This window comes from Micrasema longulum, unplaced genomic scaffold, assembly GCF_059751315.1.
Source record: "Micrasema longulum isolate JH-2025_06_02 unplaced genomic scaffold, ASM5975131v1 h1tg000076l, whole genome shotgun sequence".
Taxonomy (NCBI): Eukaryota; Metazoa; Arthropoda; class Insecta; order Trichoptera; family Brachycentridae; genus Micrasema; species Micrasema longulum.
Genome location: NW_028277283.1, coordinates 499,441 through 517,456, shown reverse-complemented (window position 1 = coordinate 517,456; position 18,016 = coordinate 499,441). Strand labels below are relative to the sequence as shown.

Sequence of the window (18,016 nt, the reverse complement as noted above, 5' to 3'; positions counted from 1 at the left end):
AGTTAATATAAACAGCTCTCCAGGGAGTTAAATCCTTGTCTACAAAAATTTGGACAAACTTAAAATATTGTTCCTTTATCTATGTTTCAATGCTTTCTTTATAATTGTCACTTTTATTCTCATACTAATATGCGCTGTAAACTATTCTTAATTCTATGGCGCTGTAGCTTTTATTCTTATTTTGAATCTCATACTAGAATTAATAAATTCATACTTATGTAGGTACTTAATATTTATGTAGTACCTACCTACATGAAATGTGTCAATTTTCTAAATTTTAGTAATAAATAATTATTAGGTTCAATTTATTGCGTTTCTTTGGTCCGCAAGATTTTTATGATTTTTATTTTTCCATTGTCATCAAATATATTTACTTTTACTCTAGATTTTCTGCTCAACCAGATAGTGTTATGTTAATAGTACGTATAAATTTAACTTACTAGATCCACTCGGTACCCATTTGATTCCAATCCACCAGAATGAAAACATAGTAGAATGGTGGTAGACATGCAGGAAGGTAAGTTGTTCATCCTTCTTTCTGAGGATGAAGAACAGAGTATCACAGAACTCCAACAGCTTAGAGAAGTAATACCACCAGACAGCGTTTGCAATCTAAAAAAAGTAATACAGTTATAGTTTCTGTAGATAATATCTACGAAACCCGAAATATTTTTATATTGTAATAATTAAACATTCTCATTTTTAAATGTGCAGATAGGCAATTTGATAGTCGGTTCAAGGCATTAATTTTTTTATTTTTTTTACAATATACATAAGAGGTAAAACAGAGTAATAAAAACATTAAGGATAATTACATAGCAATGAAATACATTTAATAATAAACAAAAAATACCACAAAGGCATAGCCTGCTCGTGGGTATACAAGGAAATGTTAATAAATTTTTGCTCCTATAATAAATAGACAGTTAGAATATTTTTGTGTAACATAAGAAAGAGAAAATAAAATATTCTGTAAAAGATTGTATGGTATTTTTTTTATAGTAATTAAAAAAGGAAATAAAAACTATTACAAAAAAACATAAAAATATTCCTTTTTATTAAAGGGCAACAAAATATATCATAGAAAAAAAGAGTTCATATCTTTAGTTTGAATCCAGGATGGTGCGTGTTTTTTAAAAGAAGGAAATTTCGTAAGTTTGGAATCAATGAAATATTATCAGTAAAAAAAGAATTATAAATTTTTGGACCTATAAAATATGCATGCCTCTGTGCGAGCCTCGAACTTAGAGTATATACTCTAAGGCCTCGAACCACTAATTTTGTTATTTTTTTATTTTAAGCAGGTTTACTTTAGATTTATTTTGAAACTGAATTTAATACAAGTAAACACAGTTTATGCTACAACTCATGTAATAGGGAAATATCACATACTACGAATACCGATAAAAATATATTAAATGTATTTAGAATAATTAATTGTATTTTCAAAATCAATGTGGATATTATGGAGAAACATTTTCATACATAAATGTAAAAAAGAAATTTAATAAAATGCGTTGCTAGAAAAACGCAACATGTTTGGCCTTGGCAGTTGTGACGTCAAGATTCGTGACAAATGAACATGAATCGTGACGTATTAGGGGCGTGGTCAATGGAATGGCTGTTTTTGCGGGACAAAATTACCAATTTAAAAATATTTCTTACGCTACTAATAATTAGCATTTTTTTTTTTTTACTGGACAGTATTTCATATACCTTTATACAATGTAAAAAAAGTGATATTTCCCTATTGCAAAATGGTCATGAGGAAAAATGACAATACCTAATATAAGCCCTCCATATAATTTGCCAAACTCACAGGGAAAGGAGTAATAAAGACAGTAGAATTAAATTCAATTTAAATCGCGATTTATTTTAGAGTTATTCGTTTATTGTCAAAAAACAGTTTTTTAGTATGAGGGAAACCGATAGGTCTTTAAAACGGTTTTCAGGTATGAGTACTTTCACTGTAGGCTGGTATCTGAAGAGTAGGACTGGTCAACTTGCATCTGATAATGATTGTCTTTACCTGCATTTCGTCGGGGTCGTACCGCTGCCGGCAGGGCTCGCATATGTAGCTGTAGCGGAGGCGGAAGGAGGCCGTAAGAAGTTGGATGGCGATGTAGAAGTTCAGGGCGGCCATGGCGAGGTTGTAGGGAACCAGCAGCCATGTGAGTCGGAAGGCGCTGCGGTTTTTCATAAGGCGAGGGCCCGCCCACACCACGCTCAGGTACACCATGGTCCAGAACAGCGTGGGTACGGGGGAGTCTACCAGAAGCCATCCTTTCGTCCGGTTATCTATTAACAAAAAAAATATTGAAAAACATTCTTCTTACGCGGGTAAAATATATTTCCGCAGGGAATGATACTAATTATCACCATAATTCGCTAATTTGCAACCTAATGGAGTACAAGGCATTGGTACCTATACCAATCGTAGCGTATCTCGATCATATTTTGTAACATAAAGGCAAGATGGTCAATTTTACGCTTTAAACACTAGTTCAGATAAACACGCCACAGAGTATGAAAAAGTTCTTTAATTTAATTATTTTTTTAATTTATAAAAGATCGTTCAATTGTGTCGTCGTTCTACGCATTGATTGGTTAACTAGGGTTAATTTTTTATGGAAGTTGCATTTTATTATTTACATTGCTTATACTATACAAGGTTTATATTTAAATAAGTGGATTTTTCTGCAATTAGGTTTCTTTAAATTTATTTAAACTGTATTGTAACTGTAACAGGAGGAATATGCTTATGTGAACCAATCAGGAACTTCTCAGCATTTGCTTAGGTGAACTAGGATAATAGGCGGGAATTAAGATAAACGATGACTAAAACATGCAACTGAATTTTGTTGTCTTTTTTCTAGGTTCATTCTATCATCCGGATCTTAAGGGGGTATACACGACACCTCGCCGTGCATACAGTTGAACTGTAGATAGGGGTGATTCTGCAGCTGCTATTTGACCGGCTATCTCGGGTGAGATAACTTTCTTCAGGTGAGTCTTCGGCGATCTTCTTCAAAGGGGCAGGCGGCGACATCGAAGGCGGAGAGGGCGTAGATTCAATAAAAACGCGGTATTGATTTATACACAATATTTATTCATAAAAAAGACAGAGGTTTTATCAACAAATTTGTATCGTGTCACGGTCGGGCACGGTACGAGACAGCATACATAGGCCGCAAGGGAGGGCGAGAAGGGGTCGGACATTCCCGGCTTACGTCGTAGCACGCTCTCCCATTGGCTGGACAATTTCACATATTGTTTTTACTCTCATACTTATGAGGTCTAATAATTCCCTCGGGATAAGTCTTACATATGAAACGAGTATGTAGGCCTCTTCCCCGTATCTTAATTAATGTACAAATGATACAGGGAAAGGTCCTACATACTGATAAAAAGGGTGACATAAGTTTTGATGGGATTGGACAGGGTCTGATTCCCCGCAATCCGATACAAATATGTGACTAGGGTCTCGATATTCTAACTTCTGCCCCTGCGATTGACATAATTTACCGTCTTTATTTAAGGGGCAGCTAGTTAGATTACAAATCGAGACTCCTAGCCGAAAATAAACTTGAAAACCTGACATAAATATAACTATAAAAACACTGGCATTGTACACTCTCGTCCGAGCGCCATTCGTCGCCCTGGCGGCCACTCGGGAAGCTTCAGTCGCAGCCGGGGGTTCGACCGCCTCTCCGTGGTCATTCCCACTATTTTTTCCATGCTGCTACCATCTTCGCCTGGGAGCCCGCAAAAGGGCCGCTCGGCTTGGTGTAGGTGTCTAATGCTTGGCTCTCGTTCGCCGCGTCACAGGCCGCGTTGTACGTCCCATTACCGCACGCGCGGCGATGTCCGATACAGGGGGGAATCCCCCAGAAGAATGTAATTTTCATAATCCAACCCCATAATGTTAGAACGTATCAAAATTACTAAAATATTTTTTTTCTGCCCAATTCTTTTAATAATAATTAAAATTTGTCTTTTCTTTCTCCCCGTGCAACCAGCAAACACTATAATTCATCGCTCTACATATCAAACTGTACTATCTTTGATATGTTGGTTAGTTTGCACGTGTACTTCTTGCTATTTGATGGCTTATTTTCAGCGATAACCACCAAAATCCGGAATGAGCGTTAGATTTTACATGCATTCTCCCTCCCAACTTCCCGCTGTATCTCCCAGCCACCGGATTGGCTGACTTTAGATCAGTATTATTTGACGTGTAGCAGCGAGAGAAGCGCGATGTCATATATCATCCTCTCGCAAAAGTATTTTGTCAAAAAATGTATGTATTTCGCAGAAAACTAGAAATATTATGAAACAGCTTTATAAACACTACCATGGCCCCGATTACAATGTGAAGTTAACAGAGTTAGCTATGACTGTCAATAAAGAAACATCGATATTTGTGTACGAAAATGAGTATATTTGCATGAATATTTAAAGTATCTTCATCGGTAACCTAATAATTTCGGGTTTTAACTGAAAATTCCCTTATTAGTTTATCATTCGCGCCAAGGCATAAATTAACGCAACCGATACGTAAATAATAATGTTATTGTTCGACGCGTATTTCTTAGTGTGTTGTATTTCTAATTAAAGGAAATAAAAATTCAATACTATAAACCAAGCTTGCCTATTTTACAAGGCATCCGGTTTTCGACATCCTAGACGTCCACTGCTGACCGTTTGTTGGGAGTTCATGTCAGAACTACAGGATGTGAACCTGACTTGGGAGGATGCACTGGAGCTTGCAGCCGACAGAGATGGAGGCTCTTTGCGGACACTGTATGGTCCAAATAAGAAGTGGGCATGGAATGACACCGATGATTATAAATGTTTATTGACAAAACCATCCGATTTGTGCGTTAAATTGCTGGATTTGCATCGACAAAGAAACCCGCGACCTCGGATATGTTAATCAAGCGTTTAACCGCTAGACCGCATCTTACGCCTTCTGAGAGTTACGAGAGAAATCATACGGACGTAAATGTCACCCGGTGATTCATTTTCTTTACCGATGTCTGTCTAGAGCAGAGGTCCTCAAACTTTTTTTTACCCCGTTGACCACGTGCCGATATTTTCTGTTTTCAGTAGACCCCCTGCTTTCTTATAATTGATTTCATTACAAATTTATCAACTTATGTGTTTGAAACTACACAGAAGTACTCACTTTGATAGGTTTTATTGTAGAGGAAAATTAAAAAAAAGTTAAATTTTGTAGTTATACAAAAAAAAGACACAAAATACAAATCTATGAAAATTTTTAAATAATATAAATTCACAAAAAAACTTTTTTTTTTCTCTGTCCTGGACCCCTTGCAGGTCGGAGTCAGCCCTTAGAGGGGGATATAGACCACTTTGGGAATCACCGGTCTAGAGTTCTTGAATAGTTTTTCGAAAAAAAAGTTAAGTGAGGTATTCTATTCAAATTATTATCATCATCATCATTCAATGTCACAAACAGCTTCCAGTTCTCTCTGTCGCTCGTAAGCTCCCGTGCATCCTCCCCAGTCAGGTTTGCGTTTTATAGTACCGACGTGAACTGCCGACAAACTGTGGACGTCCAGGACGTTAAGAACCTGGCGGCTTGTAAAGTAAGCAAGCGTGGTTTCTCAGGAGGCATCTGTAATACATGGTCCAGCCAAGCACACCACCTCCGCTTGATAACAGTATTCTTAAAACTGTTTAAACAATCATTTTAGCACACTACTGTACTTATTATAGTACACAAAAACCTTATTCAATATTTACGTTTCACCTTTAGGACAGATTCCTTATTTAAATTTCGTATCTTAAATAATTATATTCTGTGAATTGAAAATTCACTGGCAACATTGTTCGTTAATGAGGAAGTTCAGTGGGGTTTTGATTGTTTTATTTGTTATTAGACTATTGAACTAAGCTAAAAATTTAAAAAAAAAATATGCATCGTATTATCAGTGCTATGATTTTATATTTTTGAAATTACTCAGCGTGTGATGTCTTTTATCCCTTCTTCTCGATGAGTTCTGTTAATTGGTCAGTTGACTTACCGTAAACCGGAAATCTTTTGCAACTCTCTTATCATTGATGAAGGTGATTCTAAACGAAAATATGAAACTAACTTTTCATAGATGGCGCTTTTATCATTATTTATTTAAAAATGCCATTTTTACGTTTATTTTCAATGGAAATTTTACAAAACTTGGTTTGGGGAAACTTTACACTATATTGATTGTAAAAAATACCACAAAAATATAATTTCAGTCCTTTTCACAAAATGGAGTACTAAACAAAAATAAGATAAGTTATATTTTTTTACAAAGTTTTGTAAAATTTCCATTGAAAATAAACGTAAAAATTGCATTTTTCAAAAAAAAAATATAAAAGCGCCATCTATGAATAATTCCTTTCATATTTTCGTTTAGAATCACCTTAATTCGAAAGAACTAGTGACGTCGTTCAAAGTAGTTCGTTTTTATTATTTTTTAAATACATTTTCAAGAAACTTCGCTGTACAATTTAATGATTGAATTTTTACCGCGCATAAAAAAATGTTATTTCTAATTTCCGGCAAGGCTGAAGGCATTGCATCAACAGTTTTTTGTTTATTAAACCACCCGTTTCCGCTTATATTTTAAATCGGAAAATATTTTTTTAGGTTTCGCGCCTACAGAGGCCACTACCGTTAGAGGCTCTTCTGAAGACTACCTTCTCATATAACCTTTAAAATATGAAGTGAGTGATTATGCATTTTTTAATAAGTAGTAACTACAATATTTACACATAATACTTATAATATTATAAATTGAACTAGATCTCTGAACGAGTATTCTCGACTAGACTGATCTTGGAAAAGGAAATCGACTTAAGATTAGTCGGTCCCGTGATTTACTTTCAGCGCATTTTCCTAAGATTCCGGATTCGATTCCCGGCAAAGTTGAAGTGAAATATTTTTAGACCTGTTTTTTCTGTGCAATATTTCAGTCATTGGTCGGTGCATGAAGCGTGTGACTTCTTACTTTCATGTAGGTACAAGTATGGTTAGAAATGATCACTGATTCGATTATATATAAATATCTTATTCTGGAAAATAGCCTTATTTTTTATTTATCTGATATGTACCTTAACTTCTCGAATGCGCAGAAGTTTTTAGTAAATTTACATTTGTGATAAAACCGGGTTGTGGTCCTGTGGTAGTGTCCCGAACTCACGAATATGAGGTCCGAGGTTTCAACCCCGCTTTACCACAAATTGATTATCATTTTCTGATAGTGACTTATTTATAACTCTTTGAAAGTTACCCCAAAAATAGTTGAGTAAATCATAAGATCGCAAACACTTATTTTTATTTAAAAAAAAAAAATGTTTTCGTTTTTGAAATACTTAATTATTGCGTGTACATAATCAATAAATTTAAACAAGTTGGTGAATTAACCTTTGTTTAAGTTGTTGCAAGTTTACTCTAATTCATGTAAAGCGGTTTCCAAGTGTAATATATGTATTTTCTGTAGAGTAAACAAGTTCATAATGTTAATTATTAGGTATCTGTCATAAATATTTTTAAACTTTTTTATTGGAAATTATTTTGTAAACCCTTACATAAGTATAATGTTATTACGTTTATATATAAATAAATACGAAATTATCGCTCTCGAGTCAGTAAGCTTCCTTGAAATTCTCACCAACAATTGTTACATAAACTAGATTTGATTGCGATTGTCTACTAACCAGTAAACAGTGGTGTAGTCGGGGCGGAGCGCACCGGAGCGGCACTCCGGCACTTTTTATCTGAACGGAGCGGCGCTCCAGCTTTGGTCAGGAACAAATATTACGTTAAAAAAAAATATCTACTTAAGTCTCTTCAAACAATATGAAATAATAACAAACGTATTTATTGCCGATAACCGGCAAAAGTCAAAACATGTGTCATTGCACATTGCACATTTTGCCATCCCATCCATTCAAAACAGGAACGTAAGAATTTGAGCTAGGTACCAAATAATTGTATGATTCTTTTGAAAGATTTCTACCAGTGATAAAAGGATGTTTTATTGACCTACCGATTATGTGAAAAAACTGTCTTTTAAAAAAGTCCACTTTTTTAAATTTATTTTTTAAATTTAATTTTCATGTTTTTTTTACAATAAACATAATAATAAAACAGAGTATTAAAAAATAAAGCATAATTACATAGCAATGACATACATATTAATAAAAAAATAGTAAACAAAAAATCCCACAAAGACATGGCCTGTTCGTGGGTATACAAGAAAATGTTTATAAATTTTGGCTCCTATAATAAATAATGGACAGTTATAATATGTTTGTGTAACATGAGAAAAAAAAAATCTTTAAAAGATAATACTTTTTCTCGTAACATTTTTTTCTGCATGACATCCTATTATTTTCAGCACACATTTTTACAAAACACAGATTTTATGTTTAAACAATTAGTATTTCGTACAGTTTCATACCGACACTGAATGCAAAAACAAAGCACATGCGGAATATTGAATATTGTCTGCAGATGACTAGGAATCTTTGTTTGTGATAAATGCGAAAGGATGTCACCACCCACTTCCCTCCCACTTCACCATACTGGAGGCGGTGCGCTCCGGTACATCTTTTATTTAGAACTACACCCCTGCCAGTAAACGTAACTGGAAAACTGTCTTACTGTGGTTAGTAGTTACCCAGTTCCTACGAGGCATCCGTATTATAATGGAAAGATAAAATTTATCTTCAATTTTATCTACAAAATAAAATAAAGTTTCCTGCATGAAAAATATTATTATTATTATTATTCGCTATAGGCAGGCAGCCTTTGCTGATGCGCCTATATCTCGTGTACCGCTTTTTGTTTGCGAAAATATAATTTGCGTTTGTTTAAATATAATACGAGTGTTATATGTTACCGACGAAGATACTTCATTTTCATACAAATATACACATTTTCAAACATAAGTATATATGTTAGTTTATACCGTCTCGATATGTATCGATGAATATTGCGCTCATAATCGCGGCGCATATTATTCACATTTTCGTACATAAAATAGATGTTAGTTTATACCGTCTCAATATGTATCGATGAATATTGCGCTCATAATCGCGGCACATATTATTCACATTTTCGTACATAAAATAGATGTTAGTTTATACCGTCTCGATATGTATCGACGAATATTGCGCTCATAATCGCGGCGCACATTATTAACATTTTCGTACATAAAATAGATGCTAGTTTATACCGTCACGATATGTATCGGTGAATATTGCGCTCATAATTGCGTCGCATATTATTCACATTTTCGTACATAAAATAGATGTTAGTTTATACCGTCTCGATATGTATCGATGAAGATAGCGTTCATAATTCCGGCGCTGGTATCTAACCTAGTAGCTAGCTAGTAAGCAGACCTAGCTCAACTTTATAGTGAAGTTTATAGACGGCGGATATAGTCAATAAGCACATAAATCTCTTGTTACAGAAGAAACTCGTGGCTTCTCCGTGTTACGTAGGAACGACTTTTATGCATGATAATAATAGTAATCGTTATGTTCACTGCCTACCTCTATATTTAATGTATTTTGTAAGCCTCTAATATTTTAATATGCTTTTATTTTACAAGATTTTATCAAATTCCATCATTATAATAAACTTAACCTATCACAAAAAAGCCTCTCAGATTATTGCCGCATCAACCATCTTACCCTTAACATTAATAAATGCACTTGTATAACTTTCTCGCGTTTATGCGAGATTTACATAATCCTTAAAATTTTCAGTATATCCTAATGAATAAAATGGTTCCAACGAAGAACGTTATCAGAGACTTAGGAATAGTTTTAGATTCCAAGCTTGTGTTCGATATTCACATTAATGTAATTATTAATAAGGCATTCAAAACGCTAGGTTTTTTAATGCGAATGTCTAATGACTTCAAAAACATTTATATTGCTATATAACACATATGTTTGAAGTCAGTTAGAATATGCTGCAATTATATGGAATCCCCAATATAAAATATATATAAACGACCTAGAAAGAATACAGAAGAAATTAATAAATTTAATAAAATATAAATTTCACTGTACAGCAAATTCAATTCAGACTCTGGAGTATAGAAGAGTGATTGCAGATCAAATATTCCTGTTTAAACTAGTAAACAACGTCGTAGGTCGTAGACTGCCCTTCACTTACAAGTTCTTTAGAATATCTTGTACCCAACAGAACAAGACTCCATACTACATTTAATTTGTCAGAACCTAGGACTAACTCAAGGAAAAACTACTTTTTCTTTAGAGCATGTCATTATTATAATACTCTTCTCTCCGGTCACGCAGACATTTTTCATCTCTCCTTTATGAAATATAGAAGATTCCTTATAGACAGTACACCCGTTTAGTTACACGACGTCAGTAATTATATATGTACTCGTATGTTTAATATTATATTTTGTACCTTTTACATTATTTTTATATAACTTTTTTCTTTTCTTATTCTTATTCTTTAAATTTAAATTTATCTTATTTCTACTAATTTTATTTTTATTACGGTATATGTATTTTTATTTTATTTGCAACTTTTAAGTGCCTAACACTTTTTGATTGTTAAATTACTTTTTAGCTTTTAAATAGCTTACATCACTGTGGAAAATTTATATTTACTGTTTTCACAATTTTCTGTATACAATATATGAAAAACTCTTGTTTTTTTTCTAAATAAAAATAAATAAATAAATCGAAAAGAACTGTAGAACAGAAAATATTGGCTAATTTGTGTTTTTTCTACACATCACCAATAATTTTTTTCAAAATACTGTTGGGGAATCTTAAAATTTAGGGGAATCTTAAAATAAAGATTGTATTAGGCATGGTTTATAGCATATTACTTTGATGATGTAATATAAATCTGCTAAAAATAAACGAAATAATGATTTATGAATACATAGTACCTATAATCTGATATTCATCCACATCAATAACGTATAAGGCATTGCGCATGATTGTTGCGAGTTGTTTTAATTTTAGAATAAAAGTGCCAATATATTTTAATTTATTGCAACAGAGAGGGAAAACACCTTTGAGAAGAGAATATGGAAGTCTAGGCATATACAGGGCTTATGACCTGTCATTGGCTGGTTTAAGTGGCCACTTTACACACTGTGTAACATTCACCATTCTGCTCATGTTTAAACATTCACATTTCCTCAACTCTTCCATCTGTTGACTTTTGTGAAGTAAGGGAGCTTAAACCTTTATTATGCGGGTAAGATTCACCCGGCTGAACCAAATCACCTACTAAATTTAAATATGAATAACTCCCTAGGGAGGAAATCCAGCCAGTCTGCAAGCATTTGGACATTGTTGTGCCAATATATACCTAAACAGGATGTGTGACTCTTATTGAATAATTATTAGATGTGAATTTGTTCATACAAAATCATTATCTATATAGAATTATAAAAAGTCCCTTTTCTTCACTGAAAGAAAAAGCTTCGCTGAGTCTTTATTTTTCTATTTTTTCACTGTTTTTCGCTTCTTGGTATACCTAATGGCAAGCGCAATTTCCTACCATGCTAGAGGTAGTTTCGGTGTTTTAAAGGGTGTTTTAACACCGCATTATTTCGTAGACAGATTGGTGTACCAACACACTGCCGTATGCATCATAAGGTTAAGACAGGGAAATCGTGATGATGATTTTTGAATGAATTTCCAATACTCGCTAGCATGAGTTATATTTACACTTACGAAAATTTCTATAAAGATGACGAAATTGATGCACGCCCATAGAACTAAACGCGCGTTATAAAAACATATCCAACCAAATTCTTGATTTAGTTATAGCATAACTCGGGAACATCTCGCCATACCACTCGTTTGTGAATCAACGTTGGCCCAGTGAACAGTGGCCAGCGTGAGCGTGAGCAGGAGTTTAAGCAGTGCCAGTATCTGCCTAGTCGAGGAAATTGTGATATTTTGTAAGTTGGTCAGTAAAAGTTTTTAAACTCGATATTCGGCAATTTCTTTGTTTTCGACTCTCACTCACCCAACATGGTAACAGGTTTCGTTTTGTAAACACAGGGTCGGATCAACGTTAAATTATCTTGATTTAATATTTATTTATTTATTTCGACGGCTTACGCCTTTGACAAAGTATAAAATAATATTGAAATACAATTATAATGAAACAAAACACCTGTACACAAGTATAGAAAATATAGATACATAAAATAAAATAAAATCAGCAGAAAATAAAGAAATAATATAGGTAAATTAAATAAGAAATTATAACATAGGTGTGCAGCAAATTAACAATAAATAAAGAGTTTCAATATAAAAAGTATTAAAGTAACAGAGGCAATGTACGAATATCATAGTATAAACAGTAAAACAAGTATAACACTAGTACATTTTTATTATTTAGAAAATAAGTGATTAAAAAGTAATGATTTTAATTTGTATAACGATAAATGAAGTTAATCAAAGTTTCCATGTTTGTTCGCTAACATGTGGAGCCGTGATATAGATGAGTATTTAGCATAGTTTGAACTATGCAAATCAACAGCAAAATACGTATTTTGTCTCGTCCTACGCTGTCTCACATAAAAATTCACACAATTTAAAAGTTCGGGACTTTCAATAACATTATTTAATAACTTAAAAAGCAGCACTAAATCTGAAATTTCCGTTCTATCACTAATACATATTAATTTTAACTGCTTCATTAAACATTTATAGTTTAGCTCTTCAATTGGAATGTTTAATTTGAAATTTATAAATCTTAAAAACTTGTGTTGGACCTTCTCCATACTGTTTATATGGGTAACATAATGAGGAGACCAAACTGAGGACCCATATTCTAACTGGCTTCTTACCAAGATCATGTATAATATTTTTAATGCACCAACAGACTTAAACTCTCTTGTTGTTCTCATAACAAAGCCTAGGGTTTTTGTGGCTCTATTAACCATCTCATTCATACGGGTAACAAAAGTTGATTTATCATCAAAGATTATACCCAGATCATTTATTCTCTTTACAAGAGTAAATATTTCCACTCTATTACAGACGTAATGTACTAGATCAATGTTTGAAAAACGTATTTATTGAAATGTTTAAATATGTACATTCCGTAATTTTTTGTGTAATTTTTTTCGACAAAACAAACGCAGCTATCTCCATTTTTAGTGAAACTGAGTAAATCAACTTTTTGTCTTTAATCGACCAATATAACCATATGAGTTTCTATTGCTTCTAAACTATTTTCTTAGCATAAATAAAGTAGATAGCTATGTTCAAATACAATACTATTATGTTAAACAATATAAGCAGTCATTTGACCAAAAATTTAAAAATGACGGTGGCTGGAGATAGCCACTTTTGTTTTTGTTGTCACAAATAACATAATTAATATGCTTTTACCTTACATATTTTATGTACGATTTCTGCAAGTAGTGTTTAGTTAAACTATTGTGAGAACTGGAAAAATAGATTAATATTTGTGAAAACAAATTATTTTGAAGTATTAAAACATTTAAAAATAATAATTGGAAAAGCTCATGGTCTTTGTTATCGCTTAAAGGCCGTTTACTTGTAGACATACAAATTCGTTTTCTCAACCATTGTCCACGTGTAAACAGCATTTTTTAGGAAAAACATTGTCCAGAGACATCGCCTTAGAGATAGACGGGAAGTGTGTGTGAACACGTACGGACAGAACCCTGTGACAATAGCGATTTGTTTGACATGAACGTGTCACTCCCAAAAAAAATAACTGCTGAAAATGGCGGCAGAAAAATACTCTTTTTATTATTAAGTTCATCGTTTAACAATTCCAATCTATCTTGTTATAAAATTAATAATATCTTTAGTAAATTCCTTCGTAACAAACGCCATCGTGTATTCATTTACGCAGCGCTCTCGTGTAGTGTAAATTGTGGCCGAATTTTCGTATTGTCCCAGCGTTTTGTCCTGCGCGGCGAGGCTTTTCACGGAGCAGGGACAATATTGTCATCGCTATTGTATTCTCCACATGTTAACGGCTTTTTAGTAAATACGGAAGCCTCTAGTACTTATCCAGTACCAAGAAGTGTAAATACATGCAGACAAGTATTAGAGAAGAACCATCCTAACAAGAGTCCAATTAATAACCACATTGAAAACATTTTGAAACCATTTTGAATCCAGTCACGGGAAAAACGCGCTGGCTCATTATCTCATTAGATACCTAGTGTGCTTGTGGATAAAATAAGGCAATTCTTTTGTGTAGCTTTCTGTGGTAAAGAGAATATAACAAAGTAGTTGTGTTGTAAAGCCTCTTCTCTTGTATGGCCTTGTGTCAAGTCAAGTGTACGAGTAGGTCACGTGCATATTATAATGTTATATTATATACCGAATATGATTGAAGCGAGGTGTTGTGTGTAGTTCCGTTGTCTCATTCAACTTCTCTCACTAAGGTGAAAGTTTCACATTATCTGACAGTTCTATAGATTGGGTTGTACTTACATTTTTTTTCAACTCTAAATCCGTACGTGTGAAACAACTAATTGACATTGTTTAAATGCAAAATTTAAGTTAATTAATACAATATTTAGGCTTCGCATTTCTTTGCTTACACTGATGGCATAACAAGCTATAAAAATGTATCAGATTATTTAAACTGTAGATTAGCATTTTTAAACATTGTCAGAAAGCTTATCAATATTTGTTTTAGTAAACAAGTAAATGCAACCCCCTTTGTTCTTTTGAAGAACCAGTCCAATTCTGTACAGAAACGACAATGATATTTTGAAAGTGGTAAGTAACAAACTATTTGAGATTAACAAAATTATGCAAGATGGTGATGTGACTTTCTAAAGGCGGTTTTGAGAATGATTATTTAAAAGTTATTGTAATCACGTTATTTAGCGCGTTGGTTGGTATCTTTGTACATTGTATATGTATACCTCTATACGTCTATACGTAATATGAAAATTTCACGTGGCCAGCTGTCAATAGTTTGGAATATTCACATTTATTTTACCTATCATTTTTATTAAAAATTTAGGCATTTAAAAAACAATTAACATTTGTTTTATGTGATATAACAGAAATACTTATTCCTGGACCGGTTAATAATATCGAGAATAACCATATCGGTTAACAATACGAGTACATTATGTAAATTAATAAGTAATAATTATTCTGCAAAAAACAAATCAAATTCAACCGATTTTCGGTCGTTTTAGCTCAAATGTTATTATAAATAAAAACATTAGTACCGTTATTTTAAAAATAAACATTTGAAGTATATCAGCGCCCTTAAGGTGATATTTTCGGAAAATTATTTTTAATATTATCACGGTTGTGACAACATCATATTAGAATAATTGATTTTTTTTTTATGTACAAGATTGGTATAAACATATCTTTATTGAGATTTAAAAAAACAACACCGTTTTATCCGTTTATAAAAAAAAAAACGTGGGAAATTGTTAAGCATGTCTAATTCTGATTACCAAATCAAAGGTCGTAACTGATATATCGCCAAACCCACCAACATTAATTTGATTACTATTTTCAGATACTACATTACCCGACATTTTGTATAATCGTTTATTTAAAGCGAAAGTTGTTTCGAAATATCAACTACGATGTTTAACAAAAATGAGTTCTTTTAATAAAATTAATGTCTTACTGGCGAGCTCACCAATTTTTGTTAAATTATTATAATTTTTAAATCCGTAATTTATACTATATTTACCTGATAATGAAAGAGTCCATAAGTAATATTCGTATGTAGTCTGCAGGGCTGTCTGAGTTGAGTTGAGTATAGATGTCATGATGAGGAGGTGTCAAAACACCTTACCCAGATCTGGAAGAGGCATTTAGAATGACATTAAATATCGGTTAATGGAGCGTAAAGTAAATACATCTACAGGCAAAATATGATATTATAATAACTACAACTATTACAGTATACAAAATATATGAACTAGTATACTTTTCGATATTTAATAAGTTTTTATATGAAAAAATGAAATCAAAATAGATTTTTTCAAACATGTGTACTAAATTATTTTACATTATTTATAGTTATTTCACAGCTATTGAAATAATATTATTTGTTTATGACATACTAAAATAAAATCAATGAAAAAAAAATACATTAAAAAATACAGCTATTTACAAAATATTTTTTACGAAACACGAATACATAAAAAATGACCAGAAAATGAAAAATAATCTAATTGTAATATGACATTCGCCAACGAAACATTGATCGTACGTGTACATAATATAATATCATTTAGAATCAGTCAATTTTCATATAATGTAACGAAACATATTTATTTGTACATTTTTAATGCAATACAATATTCTACATCCAGGATTTTTTAAATTGAATGTACACAATGCATCTAACGTAAAGTTTCTCCGGTTTACTATTTGTGAAAGTATTTGGCGAAAACATTTTGGCCAAACCAGGAAAACCATTAATAAAATATTTCAATGGAAATCCTATGCATATTATTATGTATGTATTTATGAATAAATAATAACGTGCTGGGGATCTAAAATGGCGGGGATAATAAATGATGTGTGGTACATTGCTATTCCCTATAATATTTGACGCCTATGAAAACTTTCACATTGCATAAAGATCAAGAGATTTATATTTTTTTGTTTCAACTTTCGTGTAGCAAGTGACCGGGCAAGTTTCGTCATCCATTCAGCATAATATTAGCTATTATGCTGGTATCGATATTTGCATATTTAATTATTCCAACTAAAATTTGTTTTCTTTTAAGATTCGAATTTTTTAAATATACACATGTTTAACCACTCAAATTTTAATGTTTATGTCGGAAAACAAATACATGAAAAACTATAAGATATTTATTTTGTACGCGGGGGTTTATTTCATTCTGTACTTATATATTGCAATAAGTAATAAATAAAATATTAGGTACTATTTAGCCATTACCAAATTATCCAACTATATATATATTACCTCACAAAACGTCTTTAAAAAATGCTGAGCCCACTTAATAAACTAAATAAATTGGATTTTACTTTATTTTAGTTTGATTTCGTTATTTCGCAGGGAAAAACTTAGAAATAGATGGGCTTAAGAGGAAGGGTTTCTTAATGATGATAACATTTACGATTAACATGACTTTGAAATACGATACTTTATCAAATGTATTGTTCGTTAAGTATTCTAGCACTGTTCTGATTTTCTCTCTATCTTATAATGATGCTTTCTTTAATAAGAAACTTCAATATAACAATTTTTTACTTTGGTAATTAAACCTTCAGCTGGGCCATTGTATACCTACTTCTATGATTCGTGTAACGAAAGTCATAAGTCATAAAATTGTACTCCACATTTTATTTACAAACATGGGCATTTAAGATACCCCTATTGCAGTAATTATTGGATCTTTTCAAATTAATGCTTTGTAACCAAATAAAGATTTTTTTTTAATTGTGTAATAATGGCTGCGATATTTTTTCAGTATAAATTGTGTTAAAGACAGTGATTATAATATTTCAAGTAAAGTAATGACATATTGTCCTATAAATTAACATAAAAATAAAAATGAATTATTTATATACTGCTCCATGAACCTTTAAAAAACTATCATAACCATTATGAAAAAAATACAACAACAAAAAAACCTATTAAAAAAAAAAAAAACAAAAACATAACGAATGTGAGTAGAAAGTAGCAGTAAAAAATAAATATAGCATCTGTAACAAATACAAATCTGTGGTAAAAGGGTACTTGACTTATACAAAATAACAGTTATTAAGTATTATTATTTATTTTATTTAGTTCTATGATTAACATAGTCAAATATATATTTACAACGCAATATTTACATCTATACTTATTCTAACTAACTAACTAACTAACCATCACGCCATTTCCCCAGAGGGGTAGGCAGAGAGGATAGAACGCCACACCACTCTGTCCTGGCACACTTCCTTTGCTTCCTTCACATTCATACATCTTCTCATGCAC

General features: G+C 32.3%; 1 protein-coding gene and 1 long non-coding RNA gene across 2 annotated transcripts in view; one reads left to right on the top strand and one right to left on the bottom strand.

Annotated features, from left to right (window-relative positions):
* The window catches only part of LOC148284917 (very long chain fatty acid elongase 4-like), a 31,426-nt gene that overhangs the window by 2,943 nt on the left and 10,467 nt on the right, over positions 1-18,016 (bottom strand). The window contains exons 2-4 of the mRNA XM_088232735.1: positions 15,749-15,859; positions 2,030-2,298; positions 441-612 (exon numbers count right to left, since the gene is read on the bottom strand). Of these exons, the coding sequence (XP_088088861.1) occupies positions 441-612; positions 2,030-2,298; positions 15,749-15,827 (520 nt within the window). The 5' untranslated portion in view covers positions 15,828-15,859. The remainder of the gene's footprint in view (positions 1-440; positions 613-2,029; positions 2,299-15,748; positions 15,860-18,016) is intronic.
* The window catches only part of LOC148284914 (uncharacterized), a 49,339-nt gene continuing 37,997 nt past the window's right edge, over positions 6,675-18,016 (top strand). Inside the window, exon 1 of the long non-coding RNA XR_015823454.1 lies at positions 6,675-6,735. This is a non-coding gene — a long non-coding RNA (uncharacterized LOC148284914). The remainder of the gene's footprint in view (positions 6,736-18,016) is intronic.